General features: G+C 57.0%; 1 protein-coding gene across 3 annotated transcripts; it reads left to right on the forward strand.

Moving 5' to 3' along the window:
- Window positions 1–1,183: 1,183 nt before the first annotated feature.
- CPT1C (carnitine palmitoyltransferase 1C) lies at window positions 1,184–17,560 on the forward strand. Of its 3 annotated transcripts, none has more exons than XM_037517007.2 (19): window positions 1,184–1,393; window positions 1,890–2,153; window positions 4,793–4,932; window positions 6,945–7,116; window positions 7,305–7,406; window positions 7,494–7,631; window positions 10,869–10,946; window positions 11,183–11,290; window positions 11,385–11,469; window positions 11,745–11,940; window positions 12,060–12,242; window positions 12,945–13,050; window positions 14,117–14,233; window positions 14,838–15,002; window positions 15,211–15,345; window positions 15,950–16,102; window positions 16,486–16,599; window positions 16,709–16,801; window positions 17,216–17,560. In XM_037517007.2, the coding sequence occupies exons 2-19, from the start codon at window positions 2,013–2,015 to the stop codon at window positions 17,399–17,401; spliced, it is 2,412 nt and encodes an 803-aa protein (XP_037372904.1). In that variant the 5' UTR covers window positions 1,184–1,393; window positions 1,890–2,012; the 3' UTR covers window positions 17,402–17,560. The 3 variants fall into 3 exon arrangements, with proteins under 3 accessions (XP_037372904.1, XP_037372903.1, XP_037372905.1); XM_037517006.2 differs by having other exon boundaries at window positions 2,007–2,153; XM_037517008.2 differs by lacking the exons at window positions 1,184–1,393; window positions 1,890–2,153 and adding an exon at window positions 3,440–4,664.
- Window positions 17,561–18,004: the final 444 nt, after the last annotated feature.

Consider the following 18,004-nt stretch of genomic DNA (forward strand, 5'->3'; position numbering starts at 1 on the left):
CAGGCCTAGACTCTGGCCTCAGTTTTCCCCACCTGCGGCGTGGGCGCCTGACTCAGGCGCTCCAACTCGGAAAGGGGGCGGGGCCGCACCGGGCTCCCCGCAATGGCCACGCACGTCTCGCCTCCATTTCTCCCGGCCTCCGACCTAGGGGACCAGGGCTGCGCGGGCAGGTGAGAAAGGCCAGTGGCGCCCACATGAGTGGTGTGGGGAGGTGGGCTGAGCGTGCGACCCGGCTGCCGCGTCCTGCGGGGCCTGGGCTCCAGCAGGCCACGCTCCCTCCCCAGGGCCACCGGCCTTTCTCACCTGCCGGGCACCTGTGTCCCCGCGGCAGGCGCCAGGCGCACCCTCAGAGTTCATACTGGCTCTGCCCCGCCCCGCCAAGGAGCTCTGCGGGAGAGGTGGTCACGAGCCCCAGCACCCCCAGCTATGGGCCCCGGGCCAGACTCCCTCTCTGCCCCGGGCAGCGTCGAGGAAGGCAGCGCAGTGCCCAGCTCACTGGGTGGCCCGGGCACGTCTCCGCCCCCCCCCCCCCGGGTCTCAGCTAACCCGTCTGTGTACTGGAGCCTCGACCCCGCGTCTCCTGTGCCCGGACTCCCCTTGCTGGGCTCGCCCGGGGCCCTCCCCACCGCCGGGCCGCGCGGAGCGGGGCCCAGCGCGCACGGACCCGCGCTCGGAGCCGCATCGAGGGGGCTCTTATTTCCGTCCCTGCCCGTCCCGGCCGCGCTCCGGCACGGTCTCCCCTCGGCCCAGCATCTCCCGGGAGGATCCGCCGGGCCGCCCGCTTGACCAGTCACTGCGGCGGCGCCTTCGCGGCAGCCCGAAGCCCGCAGCTGCGGCCGCCGAGCGCGGCGTGGGTGGGCGGCCCCGAGCACACAGCCCGCCCTCCCGCGTGGCGGGGCCGAGGGCCCGGGTGCCCCGAGCGCGTGGCTTCACGTCACCCAGAGTGGGCTGCGGGCTCCGAGCTGGGCCTGGTTCCGTGAGAGAAAGAGACACGAGCGAACTGGGAAGCCCGGCGCCGGGGACTCGGGGGCGGGAGGCTGCTTAGCTCCGGGACGCCGGGGGGAGCGGGCGGGGCTGGGGTGCGGGGCGGGCGGGGATTGGCCACGGGGACTCCGGGGGGCGGGAGGAGCGCGGAGATTAGGAGGGGCGGGGACAAGGGGCCGAGATTTTGGAAGGAGGCGGGGCTTGATACCCGGCGAGGACAGCGCGAGCAAGAAACCGGGGTTCCTGGCTGTTGGACAATCGGGGGCGCGCCGGAGCCCCGCGGGCTCAGCGACCAAGTCCCGGGCTCGTTGCACTAGAGCTGGACACATGCGAGTGGGAGCCTTGGGGCCCGGCGCTCTAAGTCGGGGATCGGGGCGTGTTCTCGGGCTCGGTCTTCGGGTCCAGAGTGGTGAGTACCGGGCCGCAGGGCCCGAGCTCCGGCGTGGGGCCGAGAGCGGGGTCTGGGGCTGGGCGCGCGGGCCCCTCCATCACCCGGCCTCGCTGCTCCCCGCACAGCCTCAGCATCCCTGACGGCGAGGCATGCGCAGTGGGGCGCTTCCCTCCCCCTCCAGCCCCAGGCGGGGGGGAGGGGAGGCCGGGCCACCCCGGAGGGGATGAATTTAAGGACAACCTCCCTCCGATCCCTGCCCCCACCCGCCACCGCTCGGAATGGGAAGCGGAAATAGGGCGGCAGTGCCAGCGTCCGGCAGGTGTTCGTTTCCAATGGGCCTGGGATAGCGCTGGTCTCGGGACCCCACAACTCGCCCAGGACCGGTTTCCGCCACCACCCCCGGACCCTGAAAGTCCCCTGCAGGGGAGGCACTGCCCCCGCACCCTGTTCTTAGCCCAGTCAGAAAAAAGAGCTTTACGCGACTTCTCCCTCCTCCCTCTCTATGCGTTCACAGAGGTCCCCAATTGACGTCTCCGGTGCTTAGGGAAGGGGGAGCCGGGGTCCTCCATTCCCGGGTCTGCGGGAGGAGGGCACCGGGGGCCTGGAGGATGACTCTCGCCCTGCCCCCCAGAGCGTCATGGCTGAAGCGCGCCAGGCCGAGGGGTTCCCTTCCTCGCTGACCTCGGACGGGGCAGAAGCGGAGCTCAGTGCCCCGGTGCTGCAGGAGATCTACCTCTCCGGACTGCGCTCCTGGAAGAGGCATCTCTCCCGTTTCTGGGTGAGGAGGGCTGCGGCCTGGTTTTCTCCCTGGGTGCCAGGAGCCTATATTCGGCATCCTGATGTCTGAGACCCTATCACCACCCCACGCCCCCCAGGAATTTCAGCGTCTACTTCCAGGTCCCCTTAGAGCCCTTCCTGGATTCTCTGGGGCTCGCTTTCAGTATCCTCAACCTCACCTATGGGGAACCCCTATTTAACCTCTTGCACCCAATACCTGGACAACCCACCTCCTTTTCCCACACCACCAAACACAACTTCCACCCCAATTTCTGCAATGCCTTCCCCTTCCCTTCACATGCACCTGTTACCTTAAGCTTAATCTTTAGATTCTAAGCTCGTTGCTCCATTTGCAGAACCACAAGACTCGATCAAGATCTTGAGTAGCCTACACCCCAAATCCTGAAGGTCTCTCCTTTCCCCGGCCCTCGCTCACTGGGTCTGAGAAGGCCCTCCTTGCCCCTGCTCCAGAACCCACAGTCCTCCTCTGCGGGGTACATGGTAGCCTCCCTACTTTTCCAAGCTGAGTATCCTGCCTTCATTTGCCAACCTGCCGCCTTCCAGGAATCTGGAAAAGCCAGATTCCTGCTCTGTGCTCCCGAATGCGTGCATCCAGCATCTGCCCCGCCTGTGTCCGCACAGGTGTCCCGGGCTCTGGACTCCGGTTCCATCTCTCTCTGGAGTATCCCCGCTGGTCACAGCCTCTCTTGATAGAGGTCTTGAACCCCTGTGGGGTCTGTCAGGACTGAGTTTGAATCCTGCTCCGCATTTGCTGGCTGTGTAGCCTTGGACAAGCAGCCTCAGTTTCCCCACAGGTAGGAGGGGGTGAAGACAGTACCATCCTCAAGGATGATCAAAAAGATTCTGTTATAGAGCAACCCCGATATTAAACGGGTTCCTGGCTGTGGGTCCTCACCCGCACGCTTTAAAGGGACTTATGAATACTCTACTACAGACACACGCAAAAGGTTAATAAAAGGTTTATTTACAAGAGAAAAGGAAATAAGGAAAATGTACAACTCAGGGAGAAAATAGGGAAATAAAGTCTTTAATGCGTCCTACCCGATCCGATGACCTGGAAACCCCAAAGTCACTCTCAGAGCTGACCGGACGCTGCTGCTGGCCAAGAGCCCAAAAAATGGAGAGAGCCCCCAAAGCCCACGTGTCTGCCTTTTGTATCCACCTGGCTGCTTAACCCCACCCTCAGGTCCCAGCCACCTTCCCTTTGGTGGTGATGGGATTTGGAGTTCCCAGTGTCTTTGGCTTTGACCTGGGGTGGGGGTGGAGTCCACAAAGCCTGTATGGAATTTGCTTTGGGACAGCCTTTTCCCCCTAACAATTCAACACGTTCCTGCACGTGAGCACTAACCAAGCCTGGCCAGTGGCAAGGGCTGAATAAGTGTCAGTGCTTCATTCATTCAATGACTATCTAGGGAGCATGTAAGGACCCCCCACTGTTGGGGGCTCTGTGGACATGGCAGGGAGCAAGAGAGACAGAATCCTGCTCGGCAGTGAAGATAAACAAGCAGACGTGCAGTGTGTGAGATGGTGATGCAGGCTCGGAGAACAAGGAGGCGGCAGGAAGAGGGCGCTGGGGGCTTGGAGTAAATGAAGGACCAGCCCAGGCTCAGGGATTCTTTCCCTGCGGCAGCTGAGCGGGCTGATGGGCACCTCGATCACCATATTGGTTGACAAAATACAGCCATCTCATCCAGTGGGTAAAGAACCACCACCCCAGAGCCCCAAAGAGCCCCTCCAGCCTTGCCCATGGGGCCCCCAGGCCTCCGGCCAACCCAGCATCTAAAGGTTTAACATACACATACACATGGAGGAAAGTGAGAAACAGAAAGGAGAAGTCACTCGGGTAGTTAGTGACAGAGAAGAGATGAGTCCACAGTGTGGGCTCCAGAGCTCAAGTTCAAAACCATGGTCTCCAAGGTCTTCCATTCACTCAATGTGAGAAGGGCCTCCCTGGTGGCGCAGGGGTTAAGTCTCAGCACTATGAAGCTATCAGCAGCCACTGCAGCACCAGTTCGATCCCCGGCCAGGGAGCTACCCACATGGCGCAGCAGACCTCTCCTGTCTCCCCGCTGCTCCCCTCAGCAGTGGATTTCAGTGACTCTGCTCCCCACTCTACCTCTGGTGAATCCTCTCACCCCACATACCTCTGGCCTACATCCCAGCTCTTGAATGCATAAATAAATGGAATAAATCTTTAAAAAAAAAGTCATCTGTAGCTCACATCGCTGAGACTGTAGTTAGTGACCTAGCACTTTTATTTATTCCATGGCTATGGAGTTCTAGAAGGTCTGCCAAGCTTCAGACCTGGCTGTACATGGGGAATCATTTTAATTTCAGGGTCCTTGTCCCACCTGAAGAGTAACCTCCTCCAGGGAGCTCTCCTTGACTCCCTCATGCTAAGCAACCTGCCATCACTGGACTCCTGGGCCTTGTCCTACCACCATTACCATTTGTTTCACTCTGCACTAACCTCCCTGATGGCAGAACCCAGGTCTGTCTGTTCCCCACTGGATCTTGAGCACCCAGCTCAAGATGTTCGATAAACGTTCAATAAATGTCTAAGAACAGGGCCTAGTGGAGGGGATGAATGATTGGATGGCTGCCCTTTCCTCCCTGCAGAATGACTTCCTCACTGGTGTGTTCCCCGCTAGCCCTCTCAGCTGGCTCTTCCTCTTCAGTGCAATCCAGCTTGCCTGGTTCCTCCAACTGGATCCTTCCCTAGGACTGATGGAAAAGATCAAAGAATTGCTGCCTGACTGGTGAGCTCCCACACTTCAGCCCAGTGACCCCTCTAGCTACTCTCCCTCAACCCAGTAAACTTCTCCATCAGTGTGGCATGCATGATAAAAGAAAGTTAATTTTGGAGACTTAGTTTGGGTCAGATTAACAAAGTTATAGCATTGGTAAAAAAAGGAGGTGATGATCTCCCTTCTATTTGCATAATTTCCCATCCCAGCTGCTTCTTGCTGAGAGGGATGGTTACAACCTAGGAAATAATAGCAAAAGTATAAGCTCTGCCAGCATCTAGCTGTGTAAGCAAGAATGGCAAGATACTTTATCATTCTTCGTGTCACGATCTTCATCTGTAAAATTGGGGTAATAATAATTGCTTCTGGGCCTCCATGGTGGCACAAGGGGTTAAGCACCACACTATGAAGCAATCCGCAACCTCTGTAGCATGAGTTCAATCCCTGGCCGGCCAAGGAGCAGCCCACATGGCGCAGCAGACCTCTCCTGACTCGCCCGCTGCTCCCCTCAGCAGTGTGTTTCAGTCATTCCTCCTGTTCTGTTCCCCACTCTGTCTCTGGTGAATCCTCTCACCCCCCGCACCTCTGGCCTGTGCCCCAGTTCTTATACGCATAAGTGGATGAATCTTTAAAAAATAATAATAATAATTGCTTCTTAGGATGGTTGGAAGAGTTAAAGATTTATTTACTGAAATACACTGCTGAGGGCCTCCCCAGTGGCGCAGCGGTTGAGCGCTAGCTTTAAAAGCCGCCCGCGGCCTCTACAGAGCCAGTTCGATCCCCGGCTGCTCCCTGGCCACTGGAGGAGGGTCCCACATGGCACACAGACCTCTCCTGCCGCCCACTGCTCCCCTCAGCAGTGTACTTCGGTCCTTCTGCCTGCTCTGCTCCCCGCTCTGGCTCTGGTGAATTCTCTCACCCTCCCGCGCTTCTGACTGTACCCAGTGCTTGTATAAATAAATAAATAAATCTTTAAAAAATAAAAAAATTTAAAAAAAGAAATAAAAAAAAAAGAAATACACTGCTGAAATACACTGCTGTGGAGAGCAGCGGGCGAGTCAGGAGAGGAGCGGGTGAGTCAGGCGAGGTCTGCTGTGCCATGTGGGTAGCTCCCTGGCCAGGGATCGAACTCATGCTGCAGTGGCTGTGGATAACTTCATAGGTTGCGTCTTAACCCCTTGCGCCACCAGGGAGGCCCTGGAAGAATTAAACAAAATCATGTAGGTGGGATATTCAGTATGGTACTGGGGGCCACTAAGTGGGAGTGGTTGTATAATTGCAGTAGTGGCTCTCATTTTTGGGAAAGGATTGGAAACCAAGTGCAGGTGAAGTGACAGTTTCTTACTCAGGGGTTAGTCCTCCTGGAGAAGGACTTTCAGATCTGTGCAGACAGCTCCAAAGGGCAGATCCAGGATCAGAGGTAGAAATCTCCAGGGGGTTGGATGTACTTATTCTACAGAGGGGCGGTGAAGGGCCAACATCCTCTAAGTGGGATTTGCTCATATTTATCTGAGTGCAGCTTTGCAACCATGTTCATTCAGTGTAACTTTAGACCAACGTTTCCTACACTGGAGTTTGTGTTGGAATCACTGGAGGGCTTGCTGAAACACTGACTGCGGGGCTCCTCCCCAGGTGGTCTTAGTAGGTCTGCGTGGGACCTGGGAATTTGCATTCTCAGCTGACTCCCAGTTACAGGCTCCACTTTGCAAAGCACTGCCTTGGAGTATAATGTGCTCTCTAGGAGTGGAGGAAATACCAGCTTCCACTCCTACCAATTTCCATGGGAAGTGTCTTTAGAAGCTCAGTGTTCCCACAGTCCTGGTGGTGGGCTGACAGATCCCGCCTACTTCACAGAGAGGAAACTGAACTTCCCTGACTGCCTCTAATTCCACAAGCTATGCCTCTGACAACCAAAAGACCAGGGTCGGGGGATATTAGGAAAGGCAGGGCTGGGTGGGGGCTGAAGGGGGGTTGGGTTCTGAGGCGGAGGCTGAGGCCCAGGCCCATCCTATCTCTTCCCACAGGGGCGGACAGCACCACAGGCTCCGAGGGGTCCTGGCAGCAGCACTGTTTGCATCTTGTCTTTGGGGAGCCCTGATTTTCACACTTCACGTGGCCCTGCGGCTTCTTCTGTCTTACCACGGCTGGCTCCTTGAGCCCCATGGAACCATGTCCTCACCCACCAAGACCTGGCTGGTATGCGGGAGGCAGAGCCTGAGTCGGGTCTCCCTCGCTCTGGGTTTCCACCTCCCCTCTTCCATCTCTGCGCCCCCTCTCTCTCCCTCGCTGTCCCGTTGTCCCGGTGGGTGGCCACACACCGCCTGGCCCCAGGCCTCAGCCCCAGCGAGGGGTTTGCTGATCTCCACGTTTTGGCTTCCGTGCAGGCCCTGGTCCGCATCTTCTCTGGCCGCCACCCCATGCTCTTCGGTTATCAGCGCTCCCTGCCGCGGCAGCCCGTGCCTTCCGTGCAGGACACTGTGCACAAGGTGGGCTCCGTGTCCCGGGGATGGGGCAGGGCCCGAGCCCCGAGGCGGGGGCTGCTGACCTACCCTCTCCCCGGCGTCGCCCCGCAGTACCTGGAGTCTGTCCGGCCCATCCTCTCAGACGAGGACTTCGACTGGACGGCCTTCCTGGCGCAGGAGTTCCTGAGGCTGCAGGCCTCGCTGCTGCAGTGGTACCTGCGGCTCAAGTCCTGGTGGGCGTCCAATTACGTGAGTGTCCCTCCAGGAAGGCCAAGGTTCTGAGCCCGCCCTCCGAGGCCTGCCCCGCCCCTCGACACGCCCACGGCCGCGAGCCCTGCCGCGATTGGTCTTCGCCGCTGGCGTACCCACGCTGAGCCCCGCCCCCCGCTCCTTGCGCTGAGCCCCGCCCTCTCACTCCCTTTTATTTATTTATTTATTTTAAAGATTTATTTATTTATGCATACAAGAACTGGGGTGCAGGCCAGAGGTGTGAGGGGGTGAGAGGATTCACCAAAGAGAGGCGGGAGCAGAGCAGGCAAATGTACTGAAATCACTGCTGAGGGGAGCAGCCGGTGAGCCAGGAGAGGTCTGCCGCGCCATGTGGGTAGCTCCCTGGCCGGGGATCGAACTCGTGCTGCAGTGGCTGCAGGTAGCTTCATTGGTTGCGTCTTAACCCCAGCGCCACCAGATGCGACGATATTCCGACTTCCTCCTTACTCCCCAATGTTCTCAAACCTTTCATCACCTGCCTACATTTTGAACCCCGCCCACCAGGCTCTAGCTTTTGGAGCCCACTTTCTACTAATGTAAACTCCGCCTCCAGGGCCCGCCCACCTCCAGAGCCCCGTCCCAACCTCCAGGTATTTGAACCAGAAATCCAGGGGGCAGCCAGCCTCTGAGTCTCAGCCCTGTCAGTCAGCCTGCCCACAGAATAGTTCTACTCCTCCCTCACGACACCTCCAAATGGACTTCTAATCAAAGTTCAGGAGCGAAGCCCTTGATTGTTGAGCTGAGCTGAGGTCCTTTGGAAACGAAGACACAGATCTCCAGGTGGGGATTTACCCAGACCGGGCCTTAAAGACCCCCTATTCCGTGGGAGCTTGTGATGAGTTGGAGGGGACTGATGGGGTGGGTCAGAGGGGGCTTGTGCTGCATGAGAGAATCTGGGTTTCAGGAGGAAAAAAGTATTAGAGCTGAGCCTGGAGGGTTGGAGGGAAATTGAAACTGCCTAGTTGGCAGGAAGGAGGAGTGAGAGCTCTTTCAAAAATTAAAATTTTTAGGAGCCTCCCTGGTGGTGCAGGGTTTAAAGTCAGCACTACCAAGCTGTTGGCAGCTACTGCACTATGAGTTCGATCCCCAGCCAGGGAGGTGACGCTCAGGGCGAAGCAGACCTCTCCTGTCTCACCTGCTGCTCCCCTCAGCAGTGTGTTTTAGTAGATCTGCCTGTTCTGCTCCCCACTCTGTCTCTGGGGAATACTCTTAGCCCCCACACCTCTGGCCTACACCACAGTTATTGTATGCATAAATAAAAATAAATCTTTAAGAAACTGATTTTTTTTTTTTTTTTTTTTTTTTTTTTTTTATAGAGGCATGCTTTATTTATTTGTTTGCTGGTTTGTTTGTTTGTTTTTTGTTTATACATGCACTGGGTACAGTCAGAAGCGCGGGAGGGCGAGAGAATTCACCAGAGCCAGAGTGGGGAGCAGAGCAGGCAGAAGGACCGAAGTACACTGCTGAGGGGAGCAGCGGGCGGCAGGAGAGGTCTGCGCGCCATGTGGGACCCTCCTCTGGTGGCCGGGGAGCAGCCGGGGATCGAACCGGCGCCGCAGAGGCCGCGCGCAGCTTCGCAACCCAGCGCTCAACCGCTGCGCCACCGGGGAGGCCCAGAAACTGATTTTTTAAAAGTGCATACACACATACTTTATATGTACACATATGTATATATATATATACACATACTATATATAGTGTATTTATATCACTATCTGTCTAGCTCATTTATCTATGTTGGTACCTCTAAGGCACTGACATTTATAACATACACCATTATCTTGAGTCCAAAAAGAAAGAAAAAAAAGCTGAGCCCAGCTTGTCTTCCAACACAGCACTTCATTATCACTTAGACTTTTTATATAGGTCGATCCTCGTTATTTGTGGATTCCGGATTTGCCTGTTTGCCTGCTCGCTAAAATGTATGTGGAGCCCCCAAGTCAACCCTCTGGCTGGTTCCTGCTCATCGTGTACACACGCAGAGCACAGAATATTCCAGCTGACTGATAAATTCCAAGCTGAGGTGGAAGAAAGTGTTTCTTGCCCCTTGTTTTAATTCTCACACTGTCAACCAGTGTCCTATATGCTATCTGTTTAGTTTCACATTGTTTGCATCTTGGGGCTCTTGGTTTATTTTGCTGTTTTCAGTGACCCCCAGAGAGACAGCTGGCAGCTGCCTAGAGGCTAAGTGCAGGAGGCTGGTATTTTCTGCTTACTTAGATTGTGTCCAGTCCCGGCTGCTGTAAAGGATGCTCCAGCAGACATCATGGAGCATGTAATTTTTTGAGTTGTTGGTTTCCTATTCTCTAGCTAGATATCAAAGCGGGAATGCTGGGTGAGAGGGTAGCATCATTTTAGAGATTTCATTTTTTATTACAGTAAAACGTGCAAAACAAAATTTGTCACTTCACCATTTATGCGAATGATCTCAGTGGAATCATACACTATCTTCTTGTGTCTAACCCCTGTCATTTAGCACAATGTTTTTGTGTTTCCTCCACATTGTAACCTGCATCAGAGCTTCATTCTTTTTTACATTGCTATTAACATTGCATTCTATGGACAGAACACATTTTGGTTATCCATTGGTCTGCTCATGGACATTTATTTATTTTAAAGATTTATTTATTTATGCATATGAGAACAGGGGTACAGGCCAGATGGGTGGGGGGTGAGAAGATTCACCAGAGACAGAGTGGGAGGCAGAACAGGCAGATCTACTGAAATACGCTGCTGAGGGGAGCAGCAGGCAAGACAGGAGAGGTCTGCTGTGCCCTGATGGCCACCTCCCTGGCTGGGAATAGAACTCGTGCTCCAGTGGCTGTGGATAGCTTCATAGTGTGGAGACTTAACCCCTTGCGCCACCAGGGAGGCCCCTGCTCATGGACATTTAGATGATTGTAGTTTTTTAAGTCTCAGATGGGATTGTTGCATGTTTTTCACTTGACAGCTTGTCTTGGCACTCACTCTGTGGCAGTTGTTCTTTTTAACAGCCGTATACTATTCCATAACCTCCATTCTTGGGGTTTAGCTAAGTAACTGATCTATTGATGAACCTCTAGGTTTTTGCCAGTTACTGATCATGATGGCCTTCTTTACCGAACCCCACCCTTTCTGTTCGACACAGCAAGGTCTTGGGGGACTCACAACTTCCACTACCTTCTTCCCATTCTCCCCCAGCTATCCCAGCTGTGTGTCTTTCTGCCCCACTTACAGGTCAGTGACTGGTGGGAAGAATTTGTGTACCTGCGATCCCGGAACTCGCTGATGGTGAACAGCAACTATTATATGATGGTGAGAAGGGGAGAAAGGAGTGAAAGACTCGGGAGGGGTGGGGTTCATAGTTCCCCAGGCTGAGCGTTGAGGCATCTGGGTAGAATGCAGGATTTGTGACTATGGCCTGAGTCACTGTCTGAAACTCAACATCCGGCCTTCTGTAGGGGCCAGGGCCTGTGTTTGAGGTCAATGTCTCCCCCATCAGGAACGAACCTGATCCCCAGCATTTTTCTCTCCCCTGGCCTGGCCTCTAGGATTTCCTGTACGTCACCCCCACGCCGCTTCAGGCCGCTCGGGCGGGGAACGCCGTCCATGCCCTCCTCCTGTACCGCCACCACCTGAACCGCCAGGAGATTCTGCCAGTAAGAGCCCCCCGCTGCCCCGCCCGGGGGCTGGAGGGGAGGCTGGGGGGCCACGTGGCCCTGGAGGCAGTTCACGAGCCCACACATCCTGCAGACTCTGCTGATGGGGATGCGGCCCTTATGCTCTGCCCAGTATGAGAAGATATTCAATACCACCCGCATTCCTGGCGTCCAGAAAGGTGAGACCCGCTCCCTCTCTCTGACAGAGGCCCAACAGTGAACTGACTGACACTGTGCGCTCCTGAGCCAGCCACCCGGGTTAGCATCCCGCTCCACGGCTCCCGAGCTGTGTGACCTTGGGCTGATTATTACCCTTCTGAGCCTCAGCTTCCTCACCTCTAAGTGACTGCTTAGACGGGTGTAAGCCACACGGGGAATGCCCAGTGGGTGGTCATCATTCGCATTCCCGGGTGTCCGGCCCGCGCCCCCACACCTCTGCTAACGCCGCCCCCAGACCACATCCGCCACCTCGGAGACAGCAGACACGTGGCCGTCTTCCACCGGGGCCGATTCTTCCGCGTGGGGACCCACTCCCAGGGCAGCCTGCTCTCCCCGCGAGCCCTGGAGCAGCAGTTTCAGCGAATCCTGGATGACCCCTCCCCTGCCTGCCCCCACGAGGAGCATCTGGCGGCCTTGACCGCAGCTCCCAGGTGAGCGCCCGAGGGCAGCGGGCCCGGAGGCAGCCAGCGCTGAGTGGGGAGGCCAGAGGGGGCAGGTGGTGGAGGCGGGCCGGTGGAGGGCCACCTGGCTCAGGCACGTCCCCCGACAGGGACATGTGGGCCCAGGTGCGGAGTTCGCTGAAGAGCCAGGCCCAGGATGCCCTGGAGGCGGTGGAAGGGGCTGCGTTCTTCGTCTCACTGGACTGTGAGCCTGCAGGGCTCAGCAAGGAGGACCCCGCAGCATCTCTGGATGCCTATGCCCACGCCCTCTTGGCTGGCAGGGGCCACGACCGGTGAGTTTGCAAGAGCGTGGACTCCTCCTGGTCCTGAGACCCCAGAACACAATATCTAGACCTGGGATACTGGTTACCTGACAAGCAGCCCCTGAACCCCAAGACCTGGGCAGTTTCCAGATCCAGGGTCTCCCCAGATCAGAGAACCCCAGGTCCAAGGCTTCTGAGACCTGGGACCCAGAGAATCCCCCAGGCCCTGCACCTCAGACCCTGGGACACCAGCTCTGATCACCACCAAACCGCTACACCTAGATCCTCAGATCCAGAATCACCCCCTCCCCCTACCACAACCCCAGGCTGGGAAACATGGAATCGTTGGACCTGAATGCAAGTGTTCCAGGCCCAGGACCCCAGATCCAGGACCCCCAGACCATGAGGCCCTCAGACAACTTCCTGGAGGCCCACCAGGCATCATTCTGATTTCTGAGGTCCCTAGGAGACTCCCCCTAATCTCCAGCACCCTGTAAACCTTGAACTTTTCTCTGAAGGTTCTCTCAAAGTCCACCAACTCTCCAAACCCTAGTGACATCTCTGAGACCACCCAGAAACTCCCAGCCTCTGAGAGATCCCACTCCACGACCCCAGCCCTAATTCCCAGATCTTCCCAAGCTGAAGTCCCTGCATGTCCCCCCCAGAGGACCCAGAGTTCATTCCTGACCTCGCTCTTCGGTTCTCACTGTGGTTTGGCAAATCCTTCTACAGATGGTTTGACAAATCCTTCACCCTAATCGTCTTCTCCAACGGGAAGCTGGGTCTCAGCGTGGAACACTCGTGGGCCGACTGCCCCATCTCAGGACACATGTGGGAGGTAGGGTAGTCAGTACCCCCAAAACCCCATCCAGGGACCTCCCTGGTGGTGCAAGGGTTAAGTCACAGCACTATGAAGCTATCCACAGCCTCTGCAACAGGAGTTTGATCCCTGGTCAGGGAGGTGACACACATGGCACAGCAGATCTCTCCTGTCTCCCCCGCTGCTCCCCTCAGCAGTGGATTTCAGTAGATCTGCCCGTTCTGTTCCCCACTCTGTCTCTGTTGAATCCTCTCACCCCCACCCTGCACCTCTGGCCTGTACCCCGGTTCTTGTTTGCATAAATAAATCTGAAAAAAAAAAAACCAAAAAAACATAAACAAAAAAACCAAAACCCTTCAGGGGCCACCCTCCCCATTCTCAAGACCTTCCTCTCAGGGTGTTAAGGCCAAAAGAAAAAGGAAGACTCAGCGAGGCAGAGACCTTCCTTTGACAAACAGGCAGTTGGGGCTCAGAGTAAGGAAGTGATTTCCCCAGCGTCACAGCTGCGCCTTAGAATGAGGCCATGAATCCAGAATGTTTGAGGTCCAGGGTGAGGCCTGGCACCCGCACCACAGTAAGTCAGCGTGCTCTGCCAGCGCTGATTCGCTGTGTGACCTCGGGCGAGTGACTCTCCTTCTCTGAGTCTCAGCTTCTTCAGGTGAAGAATTGAACCTGCCCTTACCTTGAAGCTCCCTTCCAGTCCTAAGCACCTCTATTCTCTTTAGCCCCCCAAACACAGGGGATGGTGTCTGCACCCCCGGGGGTCCTATTCTTCCGTGGTGCTGCCTGGGGGGTTGGGATGGGACTTGGGGTGGGTGGGGGTCAGCATATCTGAGGATGACCCAGCTAAGCCGTGACTCCTCCCTGCCTGTGTCTCATTTGTAAAATGGGTTTTGTTTTCTCCCTTTGAGGATTTATGCACAAGAAACTCCCAACTCAGTGGAACCTCAACCCTTCAGGCCCATTCATGTCCACATAACAGTGCTCAGGGGCTGCCTCCGCCCCCAGGGACTCAGGAAGGGAGGTGCCTGGCTAGAGGCCCTCGGTCTTGGGGAGGAATCTGACAGCCTTTGCTCCTGCCTAGTTCACCCTGGCCACAGAGTGCTTTCAGCTCGGCTACTCAGCAGACGGCCACTGCAAAGGCCTCCTGGAGCCCACGCTGCCCCAGCCGCAGCGCCTGCACTGGGACCTTCCAGACAAGGTAAGGCCAGGTCTCTGGTCTGCTCTTCCAAGTCCCCAAATTCCAAACTTTGATGTAAAATTCATTGCCACCTCCAAGCTCAAAATCCACCCCACTGCAAACCCATACCCCACTGCCTATCAAGCCAAACTCATCCCCAGCCCTGACTCTAACCCTAGCCCTACCCCCAATCCCATCCTTAACCCCCCCCACGTCAACCCAGCCTATCCCACTCAAACCCCAAATTCGTTCCTGCCCCAGACTCATCTCCATCCCCAACACCATTACCATAGTTAATTCAATCCCATCTCCAACCCTAACTCCATCCGCAACCCAATGAATCCCATCCCCAACCCATCCAACCCCCAACCCCATCCCGTGCTCCAACCCCAGCCTCTTCCCCAACTCCAATCTGGTCCGTATACCCAACACCATGCCCATCCGGCCCCTACTGCATGCCACCTTCACTGCCATCATTACTGCCACCTAGAGCCCAGCCCTCCGGCTCCATTCTCTTGTCTGATGCATGCATGTCCACATTCCACCCCAGCCCAAGCTCCACGCCCTCTGCCTCCAGGACCACTCCCAATCCTCGCCCCTCATTCCTCACTCCCTTCTCCGGCAGATCCATCCATCCATCTCTCTGGCCCTGAGGGGAGCCCAGACCTTGTCTGGAAGCATCGACTGCCATGTCTTCCCCTTCTCCCACTTCGGCAAGAGCTTCATCAAACACTGCCACCTCTCCTCAGACAGCTTCATCCAGATGGCCTTGCAGCTGGCCTACTTTCGGGTCAGTCGGGCTCCCAGTCCCCCTCACAGGACCTCAGCCACTCTGGGACCCCAAGACTTGCCTCTTCCATCCTTTCAGTGACGCTTCTTGGTCATTGCCATTGTGGGTCCGCCCTTTTGGGAGGAGGCTGGATGTCTGGACAGAGGTGGCTCAGATCTGTGCAGACCTCCCGAGCCCCGTGACAGGTCCTCTCCTCCTTATCCACCAGGACAGGGGTCAATTCTGCTTGACTTATGAGTCGACCATGACTCGCTTGTTCCTGGAAGGCCGGACGGAGACAGTGCGATCCTGCACGAGGGAAGCCTGCAACTTCGTGCGAGCCATGGAGGACAGAGAAAAAACGGTGGGTGAGGGCCTGCTCTGAGGCTTTCCTTATTTGCACATTCTCAGGCATTGGTGGAGCATGTACTGATGGCCAGGGCCACGTGGATATTAGGGATAGGGGGGAGCCAGGCCTGGTCTCTCATCTTAAGGAGCTCGCTAATGTGGGGAGACAGAGGGAGTTCAGCTTAGTCTCCATGGGGCAGCACCCGAGAAGGATCCGCGATTGCACAAGGAAGCTCTCTTTGATTCTTTAACCTCCAAGTGTGACTTCCCTTTGTACAATTCTTCATGTGCCCTTTCTGCTCAGAACCACCCCCCTACTCCGCCCCACCCCAACACCTCTTTTCCCTCTCAGGCACTACCTATGAGGCATTGTGATTCAGTAGAAGGAGCTTGGACTCTGGAGTTAGACCTGGGGGTCCAGCTGGTTCTATCTTGCTGTGTGCCCCTGGGCAAGTGAATTTCCCTCTCTGAGCCTCGGGTTTTCTCTCTGTACAATAGAGCCTCTATCTCTGCCTTGCAGGGATGTTGCAGGCTGGGTGGAGGCCAGGGGTGTGACAGGCCCCAGCAGTAAGCCCACTTCCTGTCTTTCCATGACCTGTGACTTCCCGCGGGGACCCCAGATCCCACAGTGCCTCGCCCTGTTCCGCATGGCGGTGGACAAGCACCAGGCCCTGCTGAAGGCAGCGATGAGCGGCCAGGGGGTCGACCGCCACCTCTTCGCACTCTACATTGTGTCCCAACTCCTGCACCTGCAGTCGCCCTTCCTGGCCCAGGTTGGGGTGCAGGGAAAGAGTTAGAGACAGAAATGGGGAACCACGGAGAAGGGAGGCTCGGAAGGGCAAGGATGGTAAAGTTGGACAAATGGGGCGGCAGCGAGGAGGAAGCCTGGGAGACTGGACAGGAGAAAAAGGGGTGGAGAGGGCGTGGCCACGGGAGGGGCGTGGTCGGATGGGCGTGGTCCTTCGGAAGGGGCGGGGCCGACGAGGGTGTGGTTACCTGAGGGGAAAAGCCCCACCGCAGACCTGGCACCTTTAGGGGCCGGCCGGGAGGAGGTCAGGAAGGGCCACGGCTGCATGGAGTGGGGTTGGGCCAGGGTGGCGTGGACCTGCGGGTCTGTGTGTCTTTCCTGGACGCGGGCCCGCCTCCTGTCCGGCAGGTTCAGTCCGAGCAGTGGCGTCTGGCCACCAGCCAGATCCCTGTGCAGCAGACGCACCTGTTTGACTTCCACAACTTCCCCGACTACGTCTCCTCCGGCGGTGGATTCGGGCCCGTGAGTGGGGCTGAAGCCTGGAGGGAGGTGGGGCTGGGGATCTGCGCTCCCGGGTAGTGGGGGAGCAGAGGGCTGGAGGCTGCCTGGGTCCTCTCTCCCTCCCTTCCAGGCTGACGACCACGGTTACGGGGTTTCTTATATCTTCATGGGGGATGACATGATCACCTTCCACATCTCCAGCAAAAAATCAAGCACAAAAACGGTGAGACACACGTCAGTACAGCCTTGTCTTCTCCCTCAGACCCAGGAATTCAGGGTGATTAGACAAAGAGGGCGTCAGCAAGGAGGAAGCCTGGGAGATGGGAAGAAGAAAAAGGGGCAGAGAGGACGGAGCCATAGGGAAGGAGTGTGGTGGGATGGGTGGAGGTGCAGGGAAAGAGTCAGAGACAGAAGTGGGGAGCCACGGAGAAGGGAGGGTAATGCAGAGCAAAGGGGGCCTCCAGGGCCTCCTCCCTCAGTCCTGGAGACTTTCGGCCCCCAGCCCCTCCCTCACTCCCGAATTCCAGGCCCCCCGGCTCTCCTACCCCAGACCCAGCCATCCGGGCCCACAGCCCTGTTGTCTTTCAGCCCCGAGCCTCTCCCAGCAGCCTGAGGCCTGATGCGTCTCTCCCTCTAGGACTCACACCGGCTGGGGCAGCACATCGAGGACGCCTTGCTGGACGTGGCTTCCTTGTTCCAGGAGGGACAGCGTCTTACTCGTGGGTTCAGAGGGCTAAGGGAGGAGAGCTCGGGACACAGGTGTAACTCTCTCCCTTACCACATCAGCGCCTCCAGGCCAGCCACGACATCCAGCAGCACTTGAGCCTTCCAGTGGGGAGCTGGTCTCCCTGGGAACTAAGGGAATGGTCGCTGTGGCTGGGCTGGTGCAGGACAGAGACAGCCTGTTTGAGTTTGGAAATCCCACGTCTGTCCAATAAAGGTGCGGGAGCTGGTGTGTGGTGTGCACTGTGCCACCGAGCTGGGCAGGGCGGGAGAGGAGCGGATCAGGTGAGGAAGAGGCACGAGCCTCTCCATCTCTGGGCTCAGCTGTGAATCCCCAGTTACAATCACAGCTTCAGCTACAACCCCCCAACACCTGCCCGTTTGCATCATTCCCCGCTTCAGCCACACCCACCCCAACCATCCGAGGACAGTCCCAACCTAGCAACCCCACATGTTCTCATCAGACCCCAACTCCAACAGCCCACCCCAAAATCAGCTCCCAACCTAAAGATCTGGCGTTAGTCCACCTACCGCCATTGACACGTTCCAAGAGAGCCCCTCTAGATGCCTATGGCTCAGCGGCACCCATTCCCACCTCCACTGCAACCACGGCTTCAGCCCTCATGGCTGGGAAAAGCGCCACCTAACGCCCATCACCCTGACTGCAGCCACGATCCCAGCCCTGCGGAAATACCCAACCCTG

Source organism: Talpa occidentalis, unplaced genomic scaffold (genome assembly GCF_014898055.3).
Source record: "Talpa occidentalis isolate TD23 unplaced genomic scaffold, MPIMG_talOcc4v2.1 talOcc4.17, whole genome shotgun sequence".
NCBI classification, from domain to species: Eukaryota; Metazoa; Chordata; class Mammalia; order Eulipotyphla; family Talpidae; genus Talpa; species Talpa occidentalis.